Source organism: Patiria miniata, unplaced genomic scaffold (assembly GCF_015706575.1).
Source record: "Patiria miniata isolate m_02_andy unplaced genomic scaffold, ASM1570657v1 HiC_scaffold_21, whole genome shotgun sequence".
Taxonomy (NCBI): domain Eukaryota; kingdom Metazoa; phylum Echinodermata; class Asteroidea; order Valvatida; family Asterinidae; genus Patiria; species Patiria miniata.
The window spans coordinates 5,895,450-5,921,765 of NW_024037060.1; the positions used below are offsets into that span (position 1 = coordinate 5,895,450).

Sequence of the window (26,316 nt, forward strand, 5' to 3'; positions counted from 1 at the left end):
CTTAGATCTCATCAAGATTACTTGTCTGATGCGTTGGAGACCCGGTCAGGCGGTAGGCTCTTGCCGCGAGACGATGGCCGAGTCAGCTCCTGTTCCTCCACGTCCTGGACCTTGGAAGATCGTTCCTTGTTCTTCACGACAAGGCAGACGATGAGCACGACGATAATGGCGACAGCGGCGACACAACCGACGACAATGCCGGCGATGGCCCCGGGGGACAGACCGCCCGGCCCTTCCGTGGGTGTAACTGATGAATCAAAAGAGACATGTATGGAAAAGTCAATTGAAGAATAAAGAATACCTCATGTCTTCTATCTATCTTTTAACCTACAGTCTAAAATAACTAACTCACAGCCCGTTGAATACAGATCTGGGGCCAATTTCATGGAGCTGCTGAGCACAAAAATTTGCTTAGCACCAAAAAAGTCTAGCTTATAAAAGCAGGTTACCAGCCAAAACTTTATGTGATTTTCATGGTAAGCAAACAGCTGAATACTAATCACAAGCAATATACATCACATGAAAATTTGGTTGGTAACCTGCTTTTATAAGCCAGACATTTTTGTGCTAAGCAATTTCTTGCGCTAAGCAGTTCCATGAAATTGGCCCCTGGATATAACAAACGTGTCTGTGTCAACTCAGACTATACAATGTTGACAAATGTTACATGTTCATAACATGGGGAATATGCAGCAAGTATTATCGGTCGTATTACACGTATGTAGTTTGAACAGAATTATGCAAGTATCGTTTTCAAAGCGAAAAGATGGAAGAAAAGTTTTCTCAACTTACCTGTGCTCGGTATAACTTCTGAAAACAAAACAAAACAAATGAGATAATGTTAACTTAATATTGACGAAACTAATTCAAAATAGTACATGACGCAGCAAAAAGTTCGCCCCTCGTATACGATCCGAGTACAAAATCGTCGTTGAATTTCAAATTTTCTAACTAAAAGCAATGAATATATATAATCAACTCTTTGAATTTTTAATAAGGAATTAGCACTTAATAAAACCTATAATATACTCGGAAATACTCGGGCGCTATCCGATTGTCGACGAAATGAACTCAGCAAATTTCGGGCATTTTCGGAGAAAGGAGGAATTCCTCCCGTTTAAGCCACGTGACGCAAATTGTAATACAATGTACGTATTACCGAAGACTACTTGACCTAAGATTCATCAGGAATAGTCAGAATCTTTTGGTCTGGGAACCAGACTATCGTTTTCAAATCGAAAGATCAAAGACAAGTTTTCTCAACTTACCTGTGGTCGGTATAACTTCTGAAAACAAAACAAAACAAATGAGATAGTGTTAACTTAATGTTGACAAAACTACCATTATAAGTTCTGTCAAAAGTAGGTCAAGAAAAACTTGAACCGGGCGCTTTGCAGAATATTATCGTTGTTGTGTTTTAAGAATTAATTTTAGTGATGCGTTTCTGTATTTCCTCGAGTATGTTGAACAGATTTTATACTTTATGGAACTCATCTCATGAAAGGGTACAACGTTCTTCATTAATGCATCTACATAGTGGTTAGGTCACTGCTATTATTATTATTTTATATTCATGTAGACAGCTCAAATCCTATCTTGTAGCAAGGGAGGATGGGGTCGTAGGAAAAAAGGTTTCAGTCTTGCAAGATATGAAAGAATTACAACTGTTACCTTTAACTGAGATTGATGACGTATCAACTGTGAGGAAAGCAATCCTTGGGTCCGTTGAGTTTTCGAAAGCATCCTTCAAGGTCGTTACTAGTTCCTCAGGGGTGACGTTCGTGTCAGCTGGAAATTCCAGGAGAAATGTGGCCACGATGCTTCCACTCCTAAAGCCAGAGACCGAGCAGCCCTCGATACTGCTTCCTAAAGTCGAGTTTTCCAGTGCGGTTGTGACCTAACGGACAGATATAAAGGAGATCAAATTGCGTGATGGTCAAATGAGTAATGTAACATGGACAGCCGTTCCACGGAGATAAGGGCGCTCTTTCTTGTTATAATAATCCAAGGTTCTCCATGGCTCCTGCTTGCACTCCGACTACAACTTATCATTTAGCAGGAGGGGAACGAAAACTTTTTCTACGGAATATTCATAAATGTTGTACTTACTGCATCGCAAACTGCGACGCTCAAATCCTTGTAAGGCTTGGAGTCTGAGTTCTCATATTCGCTGGTGAACTCAACTTCGGTTCCATTAATTTGAGTGATTGGTAGGTCACCCGCGAACTTCTTGACAGCTGAAACAAAAAACGAAACAAGAGGTGATGGATGTATAAAATCCGAGGCAGGTATGATGATAATCTCACAAGAGAAAATAGGCCTACTTTATCAGCTATTTTGTTTCTTGACTTCATCTTTGCCTTTTTGAGAAGTGTTCGTGTATACTCACGTGGTTTTGTTTCCATTCCAGGTGTCTCTGTAGGCGCGTTTGTCCCAGGTGCTTCTGTAGACGCGTTCGTTCCAGGTTTTTCTGTAGGTTCGTCTGTACCAGAATCTGCAGTGCCACCTGCAACTGTACCAGAATCTGTAGCGCCACCTGCAGGTGTGCCAGAATCTGTAGTGCCAACTGCAGGTGTGCCAGAATCTGTAGTGCCACCTGCAGGTGTGCCAGAATCTGTAGCGCCACCTGTAGGTGAACCAGAATCTGTAGTGCCACCTTCAGGTGTATCAGAAGTTGTAGCGCCACCTGAAGGAGAACAAGAATCTGTAGTGCCACCTGTAGGGGCACCAGATTCTGTAGTGCTACCTTCAGGTGTTTCAGAAACTGTAGTGCCACCTGAGGTGGTGTTCTCGGTTGTGGCATTCACACCTGTGGTGACCGAGCTACCATTTGTCCCTAGTGTCGTTGGTTCTGCTGTCGTGCTACCAGAGGTTGTTGCCGTTAAAGTTGTATTGTCTTCCGTTGTGTTCTGTGCAATGATATCTAAACATGATACAAAACTATTTGTCAATGGGGCAGAAAAAAATGTATTTATTAATGTTCTTTGGCATTGGCCATTAGAGTAAAGCGGTTGCCTCCAGGTCTGCAGTAGAACTATACACCGAGGACTCAAACGAATTAATTTACATAACGGTACGTCCTCGGACAAAATGTGCGTCCCCGGTAGTCAACATCTGTCCTCGCTTTGAACTAGTGTGTATATCAACATAGAAAGGTTGGGAAAAAAAGTCACGCACCAACAAGATTACCCAGAGGACTAAACACATCGAAAAATGTCGGGCCTAAAAAATGAGACTACATTCCTACTGTTTGGAATTCTTGGTCAGGGCTGAGCCCCAACTAGTCCACATACCTATACAAAAAATTATTGGCGAGATACTGAAGTTCAAACTAGAGGACTCAAACGAATTAATTTACATAACGGTACGTCCTCGGACATAATGTGCGTCCCCGGTAGTCAACATCTGTCCTCGCTTTGAACTAGTGTGTATATCAACATAGAAAGGTTAAATAAACCACGCATGAACAAGTTTAACGAGAGGAATAAACATACCGAAAAATGTCGGCAAATGAGACCACATTTCTAATGTTTGCAATTTTGGGTAAGGGGTGAGCCCCAACTAGTCGGCATACCTAAAAAAAACCAAAAACAATTATTGGCGAGATACCGAAGTACAGACTAAAATGTCACTCACCCGGTACGAGAAATACCGCAACGAGAATGAAAATGAGGGCGCTCTTCTCCATGGTGAAAATCCGGTCTGGGACGGTGATCGCTCCGATGAAAGACCTGAAGAAATAAACGAAAATTACTTTAAGTTCAATTTGCATGTAAAAGCTGTCAAACAGTTTAAACTTGAAAATAGTATTTAAAGAAATATATAAACTGCAAGGTGTGCGCGGGGGGCGAATATTTTATTTACACAATAGTACAGGGTACCCATTTTTCAGGCGACTTGAATCAAGGTTATAGAATTGTAGATTGGCTCTTTTTTCAACAATTTAAAGTTTTATCTTAGAAACGTTATTTTATAGTCGGATGCCTACATGTACTTGTATAGCAGCAATTTTCTTTTTCTTTTCTGATCCGAAGCTCTGGAGGATTTTTTTTTTAAATGGAAATAAAGTCCGAAATCCGTACCAAGTTGAAAAATAGTAACCTCCAATCAAGCCTGGTTATGTTAACCATGCCCCATAGGAAAGCGCACAAAGTATCCCAGATAGTTGTGGTAAAAAAATATCGCGCGCGGGGCCCGTCTCGTATCGAACCGTATGAGGGCCCTATTACCAAAGCGCATGCACTGGCATATACCCGTGAATAAAAAAGGTTTTATAACAACCGGGGATTCCCAGAATAAAAGGCAACAATATTGGCTTACGTGTACAATGAAAAGACATTATAGGTTGCATGCATCAAGATCATGCGTCCAGAAATTGAGAGAGTGGCAGTCAAAACTATTTCTACTGCTCTTGACTGTGAGAAGGATTTGGCCTATGGACTACAGCAACAGGTGTCCCGAGCACAAAGAAAAGTAATGGCTCTTCGATTCAGGTTTTGCTTCACGAGATTTTTAGTCCTCTGACTTGGGTACTCTTGCTCAATAATAGGTCTAAGTTCTGAATCAGTATGACCCGCTATGGTATACCGAGTTCAAAGTTTCAAGTATATCCATTTGGTCATAGGGCCTAAGGGCTGAAAAAAGGACTCTGAAGTCAAAGATGGAACCTAAACCGTAACGAAGCCGGGGTTTCGAAAAGCCCCTTATTTTCAGTAATGAGCTCTTTTCACGGAAGCGCCATGTCTGAGCGGATCGAGGCTATACTTGAGAAACAAAGACTCCACCATGAAGGTTGCTAAGAGCTATTATGAGAAACCTGCTGGAGTAGTCGCAGCGAGCCGGTTCTGCCTCTCTGTGAAGCCAATCAAGCCAAAGGTGGGGATGTGGTGGTCGAAGTGTTACAATCATTGGCCAGATGAGGAGGATGAGCGCAAGCGTGATTTGTTGACTGGCTGACCGGGCCATTCGGCGACTGATGCATGAAACATCAAAGGCGTGGGCTAGCTCACGCAATTGATATGTCATCAAACAGCCGCCATACCAAAGGAGTGAGCCAGCCCAGCACCCGTATAAGTATACCACGTCTTCTATTTTCCTGGCCGACTTTGTAGTCGATAATTCAACTCCCTGACAGTATGCATGCATTCTGCGAAGTTTCTTATTTTTTTCATATTGAAACTCATATTTTCCAAACTTCCCCCAGCGGAGACCTGTCATAAAATATTCCGTCAAAAGTGGGGCACGTTTTCGCAATTCCTGGGATTTTGCCTGCGTTCGTTGAAGAGTAGACTTGCGAAATTTTTGGGGTTTTCTGTGTAAGAGTGAAGATCCCAAGGAACAGGTGTGGACATTGTTATTGTCATTCTGTTCCCTGTTTGGAAAGGGAGATCGTGCCATCCCAGGGATGGTAAGGCGGTGGTGGTCACCTGAAATCGGCAATTCCCGTATCTAATGTTGGTCAGCCCAAGGTCTGAGACAACAGTCAAGTGTATAACATTCAGGAGATATGATGAGATTTGATGAGATTTGATGAGATTTAGCTGATTGATGTGACTTTACGAGGAAGTTGGCTACTTATTCTTGAAACCAGAGATCTTAATGACAAATGCTCAAGTTATATCCTCGTAACATCACGAGGTCATCATTGTGAAGTATCAGGAAACTTCTTGAGGAAACAATTAGTTACACAAATACAGTTTTACTCATCGAAAACACAGTCCTATAAGCGATAATTAAACAAGGCGTTTTACAAACACTGCATTGGAAGGGAAAAATAGTATTGCGCAAAACTCCCACCAACTTGACTGATTTACAAATTTAAAGATGGGGGATCTAGATTTGTGGGTTGCTTTAAAAACTATTTAAAATGCCTGTCTTTTCTTTAGACGACCAGTATCTCTAAATATGATCACCCTCTTATCAACTGAAATAAGTCCATGAGAAATCGATTGGAAATCAACCCTTCGACAGGTCTTGTTTTCTTTAGTTTGCCAGCAAGCCAAAGAGTTGTTTAGCCCCAGGATGAGACATTTCCGTGGGCAGAGCCACGGTACGAATGTCTGATATATCGTAGCATGTTATGCGACCACGCGCGCCAGCCAATCGGAGTGGTCTTTAGAACTGTGACGTCATTTTGATCAGAAATGTGGACTAAGCTGTGGATTGGCCAATTCGGATGCCATGTTTTTGTAATACAACAACGGGCTACAGGGGACCCCATAGAAGGAGCCCGCTGAATGGTCAGAATCTCGAGTTCAAGACGCAGTCTTGTTTTGCATAATTAATCGAAGACGTAAAATGTATAGACTCTTGCTGTTCAAGATGATATTCAACATACTAGGAGGCTTTATGCATTTTGTAAAACAATTAATGCATGTAAGGTTTTCTTCACAGGCCTTTACAGGCTCATTTGTATTTATCCAATAAGTAACCTATCGAATTACTATTAAAAAGCTTACTTGGATAAAATATCGTACTAGTAATATCAACACCCGTGAAATTATTCCGTCTGGCAATTCGCGACCAGTCATGCCAAATAGTGCGACACATATTCAAGGCCTCACTCAACACAATACACATGGTTCACAACGCTCTTTGATATTCAACTCGTATTACATATCAAACATGAAATCATCGCGAAATGTGTGCATTCAACACAATCCCAATTCCGTCGTTATGTTTGGGGCGCGTTGCTATTACCTTTTCAAAGGTTTACCCACAAAATGAATGAACACGCCCACCTTGTGAAACCCCGGCTCACCCCAGGATTGACAGATGGGCAGGATTGACAGATGCACAATAGAGGTTCCTCGGGCACGAGGTTGAGGGAATAAAAGGCAGGTTAATCGCAACGGATTCAAACATAAATGGTGTTGTTGCCAAAACATTAATCACCAAGGACCGGTTGCCATGATGAACACACAACAGAGCGACAACAAGGAGTAAAACCCACAAACGAGTTCACTATGCGAATCGAGTATTATACAAAAACCCACATTTTTATTGCGTTCGTTCTTCGTGCATGTCTGGAACATGCTTCCTTTATCAGACGAATTTCTGTTTGGAATTTAAGTAAATTAAATTTAGGTAGTTTTTGAATTTTTGGTTTCTGGACTACAGAATACGTAATATGCCTCATGCTCTGCCCTATTTTTTGTTGCCGTGAGCGCTCCTATTCATACAATTTTATGGATTGTTTCTTCCCTGTCTTTGATTTTCGGATACAGAAACAATTTGCAGTCTTTCACTGTGAGGTTAAAAATTACCCATGAGACCAAAACAATTTGAGCATTTTTTTCACACACAAATTACTAAAACCGAAACATTTACAGTTAAAACCAAACACTGATGAAGAAGACAACCCCAGCCAATGCGTCCCTTACTTTAACATCATTTTCTAGGATAAAACTGAGAAATTACAAACCTTTATTTGATTAAACGGAACCACAGAAAGAGTCTCCTAGAACTAAAAGTGAAAAGATGCTATGTTTTCCCAAAACAGGGGGAAAAAACCTTTTTAACATTCTGTTCGCAAAAAGCTCAAATTAAGCAAAATACTAGTCATTATAATTAGTACTTGATCTCTGGTGCGCAAATTAAAAAGACCATTTTGATGCTGCCGAGTAGGCGCTCTCCACTTTCAACCTGTCGGTTGATTAAGAGACACAGGAGAAGAAATGGAAGGGGAAGATAACAAAATAATGTGAGACCGAGAGCGCACGGCTCACTGAGATGAGGCGCATTATAGGCAACCCTGCGCACCCGGTACCACCCGCGGCAGAACTCCCCGTCCATGGTAACGACGACAAACTTTTTATCTGATCGCACAAATTGTAGGATTCTACGGTTGCCTAATAGCTATTATTTTAGAATGATATCGGGGAATTACAAATGCCAATCCCTTTATACAGGTCTCCATAACAAACAACTAACTAACAGTAAATATTACATTGTTGCCGTGGCAACGTTGATTATAAACGGTCGTTATAATTGTTAGGTACTATCAGTGCGACAGTTCCGGATCACTTTTTATACACAAACTGCTGTACACTCGCTCATGTGACATCATTTCATAGAAAAATTCTTCCTCTTCCAGTTAAAACCAAATATTTTCACCCATAATTCAACTTAAAGGGAAATAAATCAAGGCTTTTGTACAGAACTGAACCCGACAGTTGCGGATCACTTTCGATTTATCAAAAATCTGCCAAATTCCTATGAATTACTCGAAATCCACTATAAACACTTAAAATCACATTACATTATAAACAATCTATAGTCATATAAAGGTGTTATGAAATTGCGTAAATTTCAGTCAAAACGACTGGTTGCGTCACGATGAAATCCGATTCTCAGTGAACCTCAGCACATAGACAAGGCAACCTGTCCTATTTTGCAAGCGTTTTGTTTGAAAAGATTTAAGTTTTGTTAAACAAATCTACCTTTTTTCAAATTTCCTATGTTTTATCTTTCAAATAACCATCTTTGCAGAATTCTGCCAGAAATCTGCCAAAAAATCCATTCTGTCAAATTTTTTGTCAAACTCGTTTTTTTTAACAAAAAAATCCGTCAAAGTTAGCCGAAAATCGGCTAAAATGGTCACTATGGCTACATGGTATGTACAAATTCAAATTCACGGCGTGCTCAGCGCGCGCGCGCCGTGTGTAACGCCTTCACATAATAATATAGCTCTATGCGCCTTCATCATCTAGACTGCACACAAAACTGCATCGTTTGCATGGGTGATCCGCAACTGTTCACGCAGGGATACAAATATTTCGGCGAATACGGCAATTCAGTTAATTCAAATACCCAAACCATTATTACTCAGTGATACTTGACATTTGTCCTTACAAGAAACCTAATAGTGCAGAAAAAACGATAAATGTTGACTACGTTTCACAGGAAACCAGAATTGTAACCTTTACGCGATTCCTTTCACAGGCAAGCTACAAAACAAGCGGATATTTCGCCGAACTCGATCGTTGGGAGCCTAATGTTCGAGCGATTTCCCAAATTTCTTTTCCCCGACAACTGCAAAATGATAGTTAAATTGGCGAAAAAAATCTCGAATATTTTTATTTTAATTTTTATCAAGTGATCCAGAACTGTCGATGATCTGGAACTGTCTCACTGACTGTATACATGTATGTGCGCAAGAAAGTTAACATTAAACTAGAATTTATAACGCGAACTCCCAGAAATTAATTATAAATATAGGTTTCAAATTTTCAAACTTTTCCGCACGGGACAGAATAGTCAAATATAGGCGTTATAAACGACTACAGCTGAGTCCATGAAGGTAATTGAAAATGCTGATGACGATAACAAAAACAACGCCAATGATAGTGGTGAAAATGTTGAAGCTTATGAAACATATATTCTAAAAATGGAGACTACCATCCGTTTCAGACTGGTTTCCGGAGTCGCGCGTCGAGCCAAAATAATAGTACTTAGAGCGACTCTTGTCGACATTGTCGACCCAAATAGAATTTAGTTTCAGACAGGCAAAATGTACTTCCATATAGGATAGACTCTTGCAACGATTCCAATAGTCCATCTTTTGAAAACTGGCGCGCGAAGTCACTCCAAAATGTGTTTTTAAAATGACGAACTTATTAAATTCAAATCTTCAGAATGTTGGTTCGGCTGGTCTTCGAAAAACAAGTCCAAAGCTCGTGTAAGGGGAGTCGAGGGGTGAATGTTAAACACCGCTGGTTAGGCCCTAATCATAAAACGCCTTTCGATTTTCGGAATTCGAATTTTGGTCTGTATATTCATCACTTAGATCTCGGCCGTTCAATGGCGGATATTATTGGGCTTCAGAATAAATCCATGGGTGATGCTATTAGACAGAGTCTTCAGAAATGATGGTATTTTTTAATTTTGCATACACGGTCCTTGAATAAAGCCATTTTCATGATGCAAGGCCTTGGTTCAAAGGAGGATATTTTATTAAAAATAGGGGCACGATATAGGCTAATAAAACTGTTTTCAGGCTCGGTTTGCAAGAAATACATGATAAGGATCGGAAAAAAAATAATTTAGAGCAAAGGTTTTGCCCAGTCGTTGTTGATAAGCCCTAGAGGAAGACTCAAGATTCACATTTTCAATGGCACGACAGTCTTCTCGACTGACTACTCGAGTTCGAACACTGCTGACATAAGGGCTACCTACTCAGAACTCAAGGGTCTCGTTAACATTCAGATTCTAAGAAACTCAAATCAACTAATCAATAACTTTTTTTTCCAATTTTCTATTTTAATCAGCAGAATTGAGATCGTCTTTTGCTGACATAAGTTTTATGTGATGAATGAGCTCAGTGATCCTGCACTACGAAAACTGATCAGTCGTTAACTCACGCTGTTGTTGTTGTTTTTTTATTAGACCAAACAAATATTGTCACGGAGTAAAAAAAAAGACATCACAACGGTGTTTTTGATGAACATGGTTTTTTTAGGGAGACGGGGAAAGTGGAATGGATAAATGTCATGTCATACTTACTACAACCTGACTCTCTGCAGTTCAAAGATTTATTTCTTCCAACAGTGATTCCAGAACTCAATGACGCTCCAGCAAGCTCTGAGGTCTTTCAAATGTCTTCAACTTGACCGAAAACGCTCACCAAAAACTCCACCAGAGGTTTCCTTTCGCTACAAATTTGATTCCGCTTGTTCAACTCCCCAAAATCCGTTTTATTGATCCAGATGAATGTGTCAGAACAGCAAATCTCGGGTATATGAAAAGCAGTAGATCGACCACGATTCTGAAGTTTAATTCAGTCAAATTGAACAGGCTAGAAAGCGTGTTGCGTTTTTATGGCATTTCCTTGACGACAGTTCCTATGGACGCAAACCGCGTCAAGCAAGAACTGAAAAAAAATCGGTGTATAGGACAAGGCAATGGACTCCGATCACTGTAACATCGTTGACAACTATTGACCAATCAGGTGCGCCCGTATTATTATCTTGTCCAATAAGCGCTGTTTTCACTGCTGGGCTATGCATATTCATAACAAAATACGCGCGCCACTGTGCCAAATTCGATGTCAACTCCAGCGAGTCATTTTCAAGAAGCGCTAATGTCACAATCATTGCTGGGCAGTGGGTTTGTTCAATATCACATTGCATGGCGGTGGCTGCGAACAATACAACGAAAATACGAGTGATTTATTGACGACGAACACCAAACAATCAGTACAAACGTCTTTTTAATGTATTCGGGTGCAGTGGCGCCTATATTTGTTTAACAGTTAATCCAGGGCCCACTTATTTCGGTTGTGTAAAAATCAGACGGTTGTGTACTATATGAACCTAGCAACCCGTTGTGTAAACTGTTGTTTACACAACTTGTGTAAAATATTACACAACTTGTTCAATTTTTTTTTATACAACTGGTTGCTAGGTTCATATAGTACACAACCGAAATATCAGTGGCACAGGAAAACAGTTCATTGACACCTGATGGGGCTACCCTTGTAAAATAACACGAAATAAATAAATAGATTCATAAACCGTACAAATCTATAATGGCCCTGAAGGGACATAACCAGTCATGACAAAGAAAACTGAGTATTCCACCTACAACACGCCCGAACACGCTCCACTGAAGACGCTGGAGGGTAGAGAACTTGAATGAGGTCCCTGACTTTAAGTACCTTGGCGCATGGATCAACTGACATCAAGGTCAGGAAAGGAAAGGCATGGAGGGCACTGGCTGACATGAAGAAAGTGTGCAGCTCCACCATTAGCCGCAACGTAAACATCTCTTTCTTCTTGGCAACCATCGAGTCAGTGCTACTCTATGGATGCGAAACATGGACTCTAACTCCTACGATGGAGAAGTCATTCAGTGGATGCTACACACGCATGCTCCGAGTGGCGCTCAATGTATCCTGGGAGGACCACGTAACCAATGATGACCTATATGGCGACCTCCCTAGGGTCGGAGACAAAATCGCAGCCCGTCGGATGCAGTTAGCAGGCCACTATTACCGGCACCCGGAGCTGGAGGCACACAAAGTCATTCTCTGGAAACCGACCCGCGGACAGAGGAGGCGAGGAAGATCGAAAATGTCTTACACCGGGGTGTTGCAAAAGGACACGGTGTAGAATCAACAGACGAACTGGCCACTCTCATGCGGGACAGAATTACTTGCAAAAGCCATACTCGAGCCCGCCTGTGGGCGACCGAGTGAGTGAAAAAAACCTGTTTACATTACAACACGGATTTGCGAGTGCCCTTTTCACGAACTTTTTAACCCCCCCCCCCTATGAACTTACCTTGTTATGCTACTGGGACATACACAAATCTGACGGGCCTGAACACCCCCTTGCAAAAATTCCTGGATTCGCCGCTGTCATGTTAAAAGCTTATATGAATGAATATGAAGCAAACAATGGGAAAAGGACCGTGTGTGTTTGCCTCCATCAACGTCACAAAATGTCTCCCAGTGCATGCATGCATGACATCAACAGCGGCGAATCCAAATGACATCATTTTCAGAAACGGCAGTTCAAATACGCAGGACTAGACTCCACTTACTCTAAATAGCGCCCTCATAATGATTGTGTCCATCATAATCTCAAAAATGCTTGTGGCGGTCACTGAAGGTCTTTATTCGCCATGAATAAAACATGATCAGGCCCCTCCCCTTAGATTCTGGATCCACCCACCAGAGTTACTTTCATTTGGGAAACTAAAGGTTATCAATGGCGTGACAAGCTGCAGGCTACCAAATAAATGAATCTGTACTGCTCTTCAAACTTTTCCAAATATTTTAATAAGAAATTCACTTTTCTGTTTAATTCTTTATTTTAAACACGAAAACCGTTAAGCTGGGTTCATACTTCATGCGAATGCACAGCGAATTGGACGTCCTGAAACATTCGCTGCGAAATTCGCCCGAGTTGAAATGGGTAAAGTCCGGTTCATATACTTCACGCGAATGCGAATGCGAAGCGAATTGGACGTCATGAAACATTCGCTGCGAAATTCGCCCGAGTTGAAATATGTTCAACTTTTACGAATTCGCAGCGCGAATACTTGCCATGACGTCACAAATTCACCTTCGCTTTTCGCTTTCGCGCCGAGTATGAAACAGGCCTGTTATACAATAAAACCTGATTTTTTTTTATCAGTTACACTCAACTAGTTACACACAACTATTTACATATGAGTGTATAAAAAGCCCACTCTTTAATTAATCGTACTATTTACATGCATATTGTCATTATTATGAAGAGTACAATTTTAGCCAGATTACAATGCTGAATTCTTAAAGCACACATAAAAAAGTCCACGCTATAGAGTATTCACATTGTTCGTAAGCCTGAAGCACATGGAACATTTCGAAGAATGGGAGGTCTCAAGGCAAAATTGTTATTGTTATCCTCTTGCTCCATAATTAACTCATTTTTGTTTCCGTCGTAATAATTGTCACTACGAACACTTTGAAATCACTCAAGGTAAAACGAATAAATGATTCACATGGAAGTAAACTAAAATGGTACGTCTTAAATATTTTAAGGCAATAATATGATTATCTATTAGGTGCCTTAACAGTGGTCACGTGGTATCCAGGTGCTCCAATGAGCATTTGACCGAAAGCGTGGGTCAACCACTTTCTCAAAGCATAAACTGAAAACATCACTCCATAATGTATATACAAAGACTTTTAAAATTACAGTCGTGTATTTACTGCACAACACATACACTATAGGTAGGTCCGCCATTTTGTTTACTTTATTTCAACCTCGTTTACAATAGGAAAGAAGGGTGAGAAGCTTAGGGCGGCGTATTGATAGACGCCATGGGAACGAGGATACGCACTGAACCCCCCCCCCCCCTAACAAACCCCTAAAATTATTCATGTTTTAAAAACAAATAAAAATAAAATAAGTCTGCTTATATAAATATGTTTTTTTCATCATGTAAATTAAATAATCATTACTTTGAAACAAAAGCTATAAATGTCAATTGCAAAGTTTAGTCTTGGCAGAACGGGGGGGGGGGAGTTCAGTGTGTATATTATATGCGGAGTATATGTAATCTTAAAACAACCAAACGTTTGCCAACAATCCACAAATAATCTAGCTGATCGAGGCCTACTCATATTCTCAAGACACAGAAGTCACAGATGGAGACTTCTCCGGTTTCTTGTCCGAGCTGGGCTGCAGTTCGGCTTCTTCAATGGACGTGACCTTCTGGGACTGCCCATTGACCTTGACGACGGCGAAGATAATGATGGCCACCACGAGGACTAAGGCGACAGCGCCGCCAACGGCGATCCCGGCAATAGCTCCGGCTGAGAGGCCTCCTGGTGCCGCTTCAATGACATAATATAATGAATCACAAACATTAAAACAAAAGAATAAAATCGACAAAATAAACAAAGATGCAAATCGTCTGTGATTCTTTCCCTACTTTTGACGTTTTTCTCGACTGTTTGTGATTTTTTGTCATGACAAATATGTTGGAACATTACCAGAGAGGGCGCGCTATTTGGCTTCTCTTATTCGTTTCAATAACCAACGTCAATTTTTTGTATTGACTTCGGCTGCGTCCAAAGTTGGCGGTGTCCAGAAATAACACATTACCCGATGGAAGCAGCCGAGTCCTGCTCCTATTGATCATATGCATGGTAGCCATTAGTGAGGGGCGTTTTTCTTCAAGATATGTATGGAGTAGACCTTATGTGGATTTATAGAAGAAACCACACCAAATATGGCTTCGAATAGTCCGAAACAACAAAAACAAACCATTTTGAATGTGAACTTACCGGTTGCCTTCGGTGCCTCTGCGGAGAAAAAAAAAGTGAAGAAAAAGACGTTTAGTGCATAATAGCAGCCTCGTTCCCTCAGCAAACACAAACATAAAAAATATTGTTAAATAAGTCAGAAATCGAATCATAATGAAGAGGTAAAACTGTAGACCGCGGTTAGCCAATGCGCGCAAATGCCATCCGAAAAGTTTGCCATTGAAATGCATACACACCATACCGGATGTGATTTCTTTTTCATTGCGGACCATGTGGACACATTTTGAGCGTCAAATGATATGCATTTCGACCCTTCGTGAATTCGAAACGGAGCCTGAGCAACTGACGGGAGTTGAAAATTTACAAAACAGAAGTCTTACAGATTTTTCTACATTATTATGCTTTTCAACCAAAAAAGGGCGCCGCATTTATGAATGGGAATAAAAGAGTGATGAACGACTCAGTCTTAACGGCCGTTTCAAACCTTGCAGGGTCGTAGTCGTGATGACTTGCAGGTCACAGGTCACGCAAAATCTATCCAATCAGAACGTGAATTCGTCAGCCCTTCTCAGCGTCCTGGGGTACGTTTTGGCGGTCATAACCAAGAATTGGTTTGGTGGTTTCTCTTTGGTTAATTGTTTTGGGGATGGGATTTGAGTACTACATGATCATGCTTAATTCTAACCCAATTAAAATTGCCGAAGAAATTCACCGACAAGAAACCACCGAACCAATTCTTGGTTATGACCGGCAAAACGCACCCCTGTTTGCAGGGCGTGGGTAAGAGCGAAGGTCACCCCCAACTGTACTTTCTTTGCCGGTAAGGGGGTACTTGTGAACGAAGTGAATATAGGGCCTAAGCTTCGAGCGACACATGCCATGGATATATTTTAAAAAACACCTAAAAAACTCAGCTTTACCTGATGAATAAAAACTTGGGAAGAATTTCTGACAAAAGTCCAGTGACTTGAAACAGCTCAGGGGCTCAATATGTACCCTTGCCAACGTCTTTCCCCAAGTTCGCTCAAATAAATATTCAACTTCGTTCTCAATGGCAGAGAACGAAAGCAACTGCAGGGTTAGCGTAGTGCGTTGTGCTCAATGGGGACGAGGTTATCCGTGTTTTGATACAGGCGGGGGCCTTCGCTCGTACCCCCCGCCCTGCAAACAGGACGCTCGGATACGCTGATGGATTTACGCTCTGATTGGTTGGATTTTGCGTGACTAGTGACCTGCGCGTCATCAAGGTCATGACTCTGCAAGGTTTGAAACGGCCGTTAAGACTGATTCATCACTCTTTTATTCCAGTTTAGAGATTTTTTTTCTCTTTGAAAAGCGTAATAATGTTGGAAATTCTGTAAAACTTATCTGTGTTGTTAATTTACAATTCCTGTCACTCGCTCAGGCTCCGTTTCGAATCACGAACGGTCGGATTACATTATGCGACGCTCAAAATTTTGTCCACATGTTCCTCAATGACTCAGAAATCACATCCGGTATGGAATGTGCGCAATTCTATGAGAAATTTTCGGATAGCATTTGCGCACATTGTCTAACTGCGGTCTTAACCAGCTGCAGCCAGATGCTTTATACATAGGTCATAGGCCACTTCCTTCACAAGATTCTGTGAAGCTCATCAGAGTATCACAGCGTCTTGTTTGCAGTCCTCCTTGTGCATCGCTGAATGTCTTTTTACCTTTTACTTCAAAAGACGATTCGTCGACGCCCAGGCCCGTATTGGATTCCTGGAAACCTTTGATTATCTGTGCTTTCAGCGTGTCGACCGTAACCTCTGCAGTCCCCGTAAACGACAAGCGACAGTCAGCGATGACGCTGCCTTCCGAGAACGAGTTCACCGCGCATCCTTTGAAGTCATCTTTGAAAGTGGCGTTGTTGAGTGTCGTTTCGAGCTGAACACCAAGAGAGGATGAAGTAAGACGGTGTTTGATCAATACCAAGGAGTAACAACGGTAAGTGTCGATAAACAAGGCTTAACCCTAAAAGGGCGAGGACGGAATCCGCCCCCCCCCCTCAACTTTTTTCAGCAATCCCTTGATTTTTTTTTCGCGACCACAGCTGTCCTGATTTTTTTAGCCTCGAGTCTTGCACATCTTTTGATACCAAAATATAAAATTCAGACCACGGGTTGTCGCGCAGCGAAAAAAAAAATTCCGGCGCTATGCGCCATCAAAACTGAATTTCCCCATATACGTAATGTACGCAAAGCTGAATTACCATTCGTGCATATGAATAATTAATTAGCCATAATTCCAAAACCCTTTGACCTATAGTCATGACATTTCTTGGGTACGTTTATGTTGAGTATATATGCATTTATTAAGTTTCATAATTGTTCGTCACTCGATGGTCGAGATCTATAGGGGGATCCACCCCCGCCCCCGGCTGTGAGATGGTCAAAATAACCCGGCCTTTTTATTTTAAGGTAATAAATGTAATACAATCTAAACAAGGCTAGGGCTTGAATGCAAATAATGCTAACGAGCCTGGCATTCAACATCACTCTTTCTCTCAAGAAAAACCCTGACTTAATCACCCAGACATGGCGTACGTTAGCGCATAATATATCCAGTTCGGACATCTTGACTATAAAAATCAATGGTGAAGATAATCATGATCCTTTTGAAATCTCAATCCACAGGCAATAATTATTTTCACATGAGCGTTTCTTTTCTTTCTTTCCTCCTTTTTTTTTGGGGGGGGGGGCGGGTTGGGGGTTAGGGACAAACAGGCGTACATTCAAGTTCATCGACGTCACTTCAAGTTACATGTTGCGATACTTCAGAAGTATCATTATTACAGACTAAAGACTGAAGTAAAGATACTACATCGGAAAATTCAAGGAAATTCGACAGTTTGATTACCCGAACGGGGTCAACACAGCGCCCTTATTCGTTTAGATTAGTTTTGGCCTAATTCATAGACACACCATATCGGGGATATACTTGATTGACAATCCAGCGGTTTTATGGGGTAAAGGCACAGCCTAGTGATTTGGACCGACATTCCGACAACCTCCCCCTCCCCCCCTCCCCCCCCCACTATCAAGCAGTCAAGTGTATTATAGGCCTACATGTACGTAGTTTCGACTTAAATACATTTCTTTAATGTCTCATAGAAGAAACGCATCAGTCTAGTTTGATGTACAGATAATATTCTTTAATTTGTTACTGTTTGCGGACTGTATGCTTGCAGAGTACTTACCGCACCACAGACGGTGTCTCTCATATTTTTGAATGCACCCGTTTCAGGGTCTGTAAGGGCGTCGGTGAATATGGCGTCCGTCCCGTTGATTTGTGTGATCTTGAATATACTATCAAACTCCTTACGGGCTGGCAATATAAACACACGGTTTTCCTTATAAAGGTCTATCTGAGGAAAGTCAGGAACAGATATGATACCCTAACGGATCCTATTTTCTCTACACTTGGTTTGAAATCCAACTAACCTTACGACGGGTAGCGATTTGGGTCATTTCGACGGGTTTTCAAAATAAACAGCGAATGTGTCCAACCGGCAAGTACTGATCGGGGTATCGCCTAGTTTGGGGCAATCGATGACCAATGAGTCATCCAACAAATCGTCCAAGCTTATAAAAACATATTCCCTGTGCTATTTTCGAGTTTCACCTCGAGTTTCTTTTCATTTGCTATTTTCCTGACTGCTTCACAATAATTGGGCTCTCACAGGGCGGGTTATTTGTGCACATTATGAAAGCCCTTTTTATGGAAATAATGTATAGTTTTATTATTGATTGGGGTATGCATCTGTAAAGCTATTCAAACGATGCCATGTGTATATAACAAGGGGATTATTACTATATCAGTTAGAAGGGTTATCATTAGTAGAATCATTCTATATTCTCAGTATCTCCCAAGGTAAGAGTTTGTCAATGTTCGAGGCAGGGGCTCGGAGGACGAGGTAAACAATTTCTTTGAATTATTCATGTTTTCAAGAAAGAGCTAATGTTCTTACGGGTTGCTTCAGTGGGTTTTTCCGTTGCCTTTGGCTCCGTTACTGCTGGTTCTGTCACCCTTGGGCCCTCCGTCGGCCCTGGGCCCTCCGTCGGCCCTGGGCCCTCCGTCGGCCCTGGGCCCTCCGTCGCCCCTGGGTCCTCCGTCGCCCCTGGGCCCTCGGTCGGCCCTGGGCCCTCCGTCGCCCCTGGGCCCTCGGTCGGCCCTGGGCCCTCCGTCGCCCCTGGGTCCTCCGTCGCTCCTGGGCCCTCCGTCGCTCCTGGGCCCTCTGTCGGCCCTGGGCCCTCCGTCGCCCCTGGGTCCTCCGTCGCCCCTGGGCCCTCCGTCGCTCCTGGGGTATTCGTCTCCCCTGGGCCCTCCGTTGCCCCCGTGGCATCTGTACCCCCTGGTGTACTCGTTGTCCCAGTAGAAGCCGTCGTATCTGTCTGCGCGTTGATGGATGTCCCTGTGTAAAATTTAATAATCATGAAATGAAACAGTAATTCAGCCTGCATGCAATAGTTGATTTGGGCACGACTGCACTAAATTTCATGTGCTTATCTTGTGAAGGACGCACCATAGTTTTGAAAAATAGGAATATATTATTTACGTAATATATTTAATCTAAAGAAGGGTACCCTTCTGAAGTGACATATATCTTTTTTGTGAAGACTGCAGCATTTCTATGAGAGGATACATGTACATTCCTTTTTTTATTTTGTAGTCATTCCGATTTCATTTTTATACTCATTTCTTTCATTCCAGCTACACCTCAAAGAGTAACACTATTGAATCGTTCTACAAATTAAAAGGTTAAAAAAGTCAAGGAAAATACATTTTTCAGGTGGCAATCAGAAGTACTTCCACTGATCACTTGAAATGAAACAATGGTGAGATTAATAACGTAAGTGTTAACTTACCCATCATGCAAAGTGCGATGAAGAAGAAAGAAACAATTATACTTCTTGAGTCCATGATGACGAAGCTAAAATGTTGCCCCTTTTGAACACAAAAACAACAAACATGACAAACATGTAACTTTCATTTTCAAATCAACGCTACATCTAAAAATAAAAAATCCTTAAAGATAATCACAAGGCATGTAGGAGTTTTATTTAATTTAAAGGCATATAGGATCAAGGCTTATCCTAAAAGTGCCATACCCTTTTTACATGTATTATCAAAAAGCTTACTTGGTTTAAAGATCGCAGTGGTACTTATAGGCCCCGTGAAATTAAATAACGAAATGCGATTCATTGCCAACGATAAATTTCTTTCTGCCAGCCATGAACTTGAGGGTTAGAGAAAAATAGGTGGAAGCCGTGATCAGGACTTCAACATTGTCTTACTGTGAAATTTGGATGAAATTACGCCTTATAGTTACTTCAAAATTGCAATGGGCTTTCCGACAACATTTAAGTAAATCGGACTTCTCATGACGGACTCCTCATGACGTTAGTTATTTTTTTATGCAACCACGTATAGTCAATGACATAATGCACTTGCGTCAATTGGTATTGGAATGGTTCTCGGACATAACTTCCGGGTTTTTTTTTAAAGATAATCCACCAGACCCCGGATGATAAGAAAAGACTTACTTTCATTTCTTCATCAGGAGTTGATCAAACACAATTAAAGGGGGGGGGTCACTTTTTGGGGTGAAAATGAAAATGTAACATTCCCTTCAGAAATTGAATCTGGAATTATTCCACCACGCTTACCGTGGTGGAATAATTATAAGCTATAAGAACTAAATTCCGAATCAGGTGACATTATATTTGTTTTACGTGATTTGTTGCACGCATGCGCATTATGTTCATTGACTATAATTGCTTGCAGAAAAAAACTGCCTTCTGTAATGTCATATACCATATTCTGTTTTGCGAATGAGGTTGCTGTTACGTTAGGATACAAAGGGTTGCATCATGAGCAATATTAAGCAACGTTATGCTTCAATCTAATTGATAAAGATTTTTAAAACAAATAAATGTCTTTTTATTTAATAATAGCTACCGGTACATCATAGCATTACATCAATATCCTTAGGTTTCTTATGTGTTTGCACCCCCCAAATGGCGTCTCTATAGCGCCCTCATTCGTTCAAGAATACAGTTAATTAATCCTTCGAGAAATGGCGGCCACAACATGAGGGCGCCATTTGGTTTGCGTGAATGAGCCAAAAATCGTGAAACGGTGCATGCAAGTCAGAGTTCACCCTTAGCGGCATATCCTTCACATCTATCATCAAAATATATTTAAAGAAAAAACAAAAGAAGCTAATTCGAGCATTGTGTACAGAAAGCTGTGTCTGCAAATGGGAACTGTTATTGGTAGATTCCGAAACAAATCTGTATTTTTGTTGGCTAAGATTTGAGGGAGTTTATGCTCAATAACAATACATGTATGAACTGGAGACAAGTGCATTTTGTTCCATAACAAGATCGCGCGATGTTTAACACGATTTTATTTCTACTCGAAGCCTACCAGGCTAATTCTAAGCAACACATTTTTTGAAAGATTTATGAATTATGAAAACAGAAAGGGCGTAACTGTTTTGAAGTCCTGTTCTGCTGATGCAACTCCTTATGGTTTTTAAACTTTCTTAATTAACGAGTCAGTGACGTAGTAAATGGGATTCAGTGTTTCGACATTCCCACGCCCCACCCCTCGTACCCCCTCCCCCAGGGGAACGGGAACAATGAGCACCGCAGCCATTATCTTGTCAAATAATAAGAATGTCGTGTCAAATTTAAACTAGAAACAGTCAGTAGGGGCAATAAAATGTCTATATACACATACACAAATGTGTTCCGTGAAACGACTGCCCGCTGGTATGTCCGGCGGCCCAAATGTAGACCTATTCGATTTTTACTGTTGCCCCATTAAAAATGTCTCGCAAAAATTAACTGGGTGAAAATAGGAGATATGGAACCGATTAAAACCGATATAAATTGTGGATTCTATTAAAGTCAACTAATTACTCCCCCCCCCCCCAACTCCCTAATCATTCAAGATAGTGATGGCGCTTATTGGATATACCTTTTTCCATCATCCATTTATATATTCGCCTTTTTCGGCATAAAAAGGATGAACTTTACAGCCATAAAATTTCCTGTCGTCAAGTAAATATTTGATTACTTGGAAATAACACAAAGCAGCTTCGTGTGCTGTCGACTGGCGGTATCAGCGAGTACATAGCAACATACAAAAATATTTACGTCCTTTATGCATCGTCACTAGGGGCAAGGTGCAAGCGTTATGTGGCCCAATATGTGCCGAATAAAATTAATCACTTCCCATCACGATAAGAGCGCACTCAAAATTATTTATCAAGCTGGTTGCTATGAAAACAGTTACAAACATCAACAGTCGGAACCAGATAAAAGCAGATTTCTTCTTGTTGTTCAATGCACAACGATGTTGGATAAGACATGCGTTTATATAGCATCTTCTTCTCAACCAATATCTATACGTAGGGTGTCGAATTCGTAAATGCCAATTAACAGAGTTAACTGTCAATGACTATCTACTTTCTTTTCAATTCAAAGGCCCCGATTTCTACATGTTAATTCAGTTTACAATGTGTCTGATACGTTGTATCATTAAATCAGTATTTTCACTGCTTGAATGGAAACCCAAGGTTAATCAGTGCATGCCCTAAAGCCCCTGTCACACTTTTGCGTATCCTAATTCCTTATGAGTTCCTTATCAACATTTTTCAATACGCAGCCGTACGTACGCTCAAAACGTCGAATTGTTTTGAATATTACCTTGACTTATGTGCGACGCACATCTAGCATACAAGTAACGAATTCAGCGCATCCATTGCGTATGAGTTGCGTATGAGTTAAGTATGCAGTGCACAACATTATTTTTCGGGCTGCGAATAGGTCAGTATGCAGTGCTCATGCCGAGCGTATTCCGGACGCACCCGACTTATGCCGACCGCATTCCTGACGCACTTCCGACGCAATACGTCGGCATTCGCTATGAGTTCGTTCAGCGTGTGTTGCGTCTGCGCTGCAAGTACGCTATGTATACGTCCAATATAGGCGGCTCATATGCTGACGGGGTGCGTGCCGGAAGGTCGGCGTATTACCGCGTATGAACCGCTAAATCCCCCACGAACACATAGTGTACTCGTACCGCGCACGACCGATGCGGGACCGACGCGCTGCGTATTTATTACTTATGACCTGCGTAACAGCGTACGCAGCGTAGTTTTGTGCATGCCCAAAACTATCCGGCGTACTGGGCCGTATCATGCGTATGCCTGCGTACAGAAAACTTACACAAAACGATAGAGATGCATATGAGGTGCGTATTATGCGTACGACTGCGTATGAAAAAAATGTCAATGCGCAACTCATAAGGAATTAGGATACGCAGAAGTGTGACAGGGCCCTTATTAAAGGACGAAGACAAAATGATTGTGCAGTTTTGTTACTTTCTTTTCTTTTCAAGACGTTTTAAACAACGCGGTGTTTAAATAAGCTCCGGACGGAACATGTTCCTTTATAGCAACCGTACGGGTCCGATGTGTTATCCGCCGGGGGATCTTGGAGTCCTGTCCTTGAGCTGGATGCTTTACAGTAATTAGATTCCTCTGATAAAAGTAACTAGAGGCCCGTGCAATTTAGATGAACTCCTATCAAGAAAAGGCCTTCTTGAAGTACAATTGATATTCCTAGTCAAACAAAGTTCCGTATATCCTGAGGGGTGTGAAATTGCCTACGCCGGCCAAATGAGGATTTGTAAAAAAAAAAAAAAGTAGAAGCCGTGCAGAGCACAGCGAGTTTCATAAACGGCTCTTTTTGCAATGCGGTGTAGGCATCTTTTTTTTTTCATAATGGCGATGGGCTTCAGGAGTACTTTTAGGGGTGGTCATCTTTGGATGGAATTTTCTGCCAAAAGGTCATTGGTTGATCCCAAAAACATGGAACAGAAAATTAAAAATGTTGAAATAAGCTTTACTTTGATGTGTGTCTAAAAAACCTTCGATCGAGCTCTGAGCGTTTTTAATAATTTTGGGAAATGCGCGTAATTATCTCTGTAACCTTAGATACAACGATCCATACGGCTGTTTACTGCATGCTCAGATCCTACTTGCCCATGAGTTCATTTTGCGATTGCTAATTGCATCAACTTCGCTTTTTATTTGCGCTTGAGTTTCAAAACTCTGTTGAGTGCTTCTGCATTCTCCAAGCTTCAGCAAATACCCCCATTCTATAATAAGAGTGTTCCGTGCCCAAACAGTTTAATGAGCATTACTTTCGAAAGATAACTACTTTATTTTCAAAACTTTAGTCTGTTTTTCTTTCGCATCTTTCGCTTGTTGTTTGTATGTCTGTGAACGTAATGGCAAATAGCGTCATCGCTAAGAATCAAAATATCCACACATATTTTGCATCACGTCCTCCGGAAAAGTACTTTCACAGTCCTTTTGTCTTCTTGGCCTGTTAAAATTGATCTTCCCATGAAAATCAAAAAGTCTGTGGGTTTTTTATTTCCTCCTACCAAGTTTTCAATTCGAAAGATTCATTTAAACAAATCCCCTACATTTTCCCAATTTGGGCAGTCATATTAGGTTTCTTCTGAGCCTCTTATGCACAAAAAGATCCCTCTTATGCACAAAAAATCCCTCTTATGCACAAAAAGATGCACCTTAATTATCGTCGGGCCTCCAATAATTGAAAACAAAAGGGTATTCAGTAAATAAACGTGCGCGGATGTTTTTGCGTTCGATGTCTTTAAAATATTTTTAATAATGAATGATTTTGTACTTCCTAGAAAAAAACCACGGCTATCTTAAAATAGACGTTTGAGGTCGAAACCCGCGGACACTGCACTTGACAAGCAACTTTTACCACACCGATGTACTTTTTCATATTATTTGGACCCAAATTTCGCTGTACATGCCTCTCGATCTGTTATTCAACCATGGGCAAGGCACTTAATCACTCGTTGCTTGTCCCCATCCAGGAGTAAATGGGTACCTGTGCGGCAGAGATGGTTATTGTGATTGAATAAGCTTGCTTGCTCCTAACAGGCTGCATCGAGATGTATACTCCCAGGGAGCTGAGATGGTATTTGGAATGCTTAAACGGCCCAATGAGCAGGGGTAATAACGATGTATGTAAAGCGCTTTGATCTTTAGTTAAAGCTATAGTCCATCATTTGCAGCCATCCGAAAAGTAACTGGCGTAATTTTTGATGAAAAACATAGTGGTTGAAAGATAGTAAGGGGACTAAACTCCCTGTGAAATTATTCTTTCTGGGAAGCTGTCATTTTGAAGTAATCAACGAAAGAAGGCCTTTCCAACGGTGCGTCTTAAGATGCACCGTAGGAAAATTTAAATTAGTAGTTCGTGTTGTTATTCGGCGCAGCGCGCGCAAGCATTGGCACGACGCACACGCGCGCGCGGTTGCTATAATTCGTCGGATCAGTGTGCGACATCGCGTATAGCTGCAATTCAAAACAATTCAAAACATGATTCAGCAACTTTTGATTTGAAATTGCGATCCTAGAATGCTGTTTTTCTCGGAATATACAGCTGAAGCTGAGTTGAAACTTCATCAGGTTAGTTGTTCAGTATCTTTTATTAGATTTTGAACACTTTTGTTGCTTCAAACGAACAAAATGAACAAATTACAAATGATGGACTATATCTTTAAAAGTGCTATTAGAACCCGTCATTATTAATATAAACAAGGGAAACTTGACGGTTTACAGCTTTCTCATATCGATTCGGATAAATACTTCATTTCTCTAAACAGAACAAAATGTGGCTTCGAGAAGAACCAGAAGAATTCCTTCGGCATTTAGGTAATTAAGGAAATAAAGTCCGAGCACACTGACCAATATGTTGAGTTTAAAAACTCCGGTTCGTCTGAAAACCATGCTCCTCTCTTAGAGAAATTGCAGTCCCAACGAGTTCCACCCATTTTTGTGCTCTTCATTACATACGAATCGGGTGAGTCAACTGGCTTGACAGCAGAGAAATCGTCAATTAACTGAAGATCATTCAAAGACAAATCTAGACACTACGGTATACTCGTCAAAATAGTTCACAATAGTCTCGAACTGCTTCTCAAACGTCTGAAAAGGGTTCACTCATGGTTTTGAATTTTTCTTTTAAATTTCTTACAATTTTTGTTCCAGAGTTTTGACGAAAGAAAATAAAATTTCTTAAATACTCACTGGAAATCTGCTGTCTTCCGTAAAATCGGTTCTTGTCCTCCCCGTTTGAACGCTGGAAACGCAATGGATTTGTGGTCGGCAGAGTAACGCTGAGACGGCGCCGGTTTTCCGTGTGATCAAAATGTTTTGTCGAATGTACGCCAGTTACCATAGCGAACCATGGCAACCAGACGCTGTAGGGGGCAAAAACAATGCTACCCCCTTGGTACGAAAACTCATTCCGATGAAGTACCTATTGTCTAGTCCTTGGAAATTGAGTTTATTAATGGCTCTGGGACACCCAAAATGAGATGATTGGTCGACAGGTGTACCCCTCCTAGACACGTGACATCAGGCACTGCATCTCACCCGCCGATTACGGCTGGCTTATAATCAGAAACACCAAG

The 26,316-nt window shown here is 41.3% G+C and overlaps 2 protein-coding genes across 2 annotated transcripts; both read right to left on the reverse strand.

Moving 5' to 3' along the window:
- Window positions 1-17: 17 nt before the first annotated feature.
- On the reverse strand, window positions 18-11,785 carry LOC119729856 (cell wall protein AWA1-like). The gene is made up of 8 exons (XM_038202650.1): window positions 11,679-11,785; window positions 3,637-3,731; window positions 2,390-2,923; window positions 2,110-2,237; window positions 1,672-1,897; window positions 1,269-1,286; window positions 793-810; window positions 18-247 (listed from the first exon to the last, which is right to left on the reverse strand). The coding sequence occupies exons 1-8, from the start codon at window positions 11,783-11,785 to the stop codon at window positions 18-20; spliced, it is 1,356 nt and encodes a 451-aa protein (XP_038058578.1).
- Window positions 11,786-13,081: 1,296 nt separating this feature from the next.
- LOC119729499 (cell wall protein IFF6-like) lies at window positions 13,082-26,009 on the reverse strand. Its single transcript, XM_038202076.1, has 7 exons — window positions 25,931-26,009; window positions 19,650-19,728; window positions 18,752-19,195; window positions 17,981-18,108; window positions 16,455-16,668; window positions 14,780-14,797; window positions 13,082-14,326 (listed from the first exon to the last, which is right to left on the reverse strand). Exons 2-7 carry the CDS (start codon window positions 19,702-19,704, stop codon window positions 14,118-14,120), a joined length of 1,068 nt encoding a protein of 355 aa, XP_038058004.1. The 5' UTR covers window positions 19,705-19,728; window positions 25,931-26,009; the 3' UTR covers window positions 13,082-14,117.
- Between the last annotated feature and the right edge of the window lie 307 nt (window positions 26,010-26,316).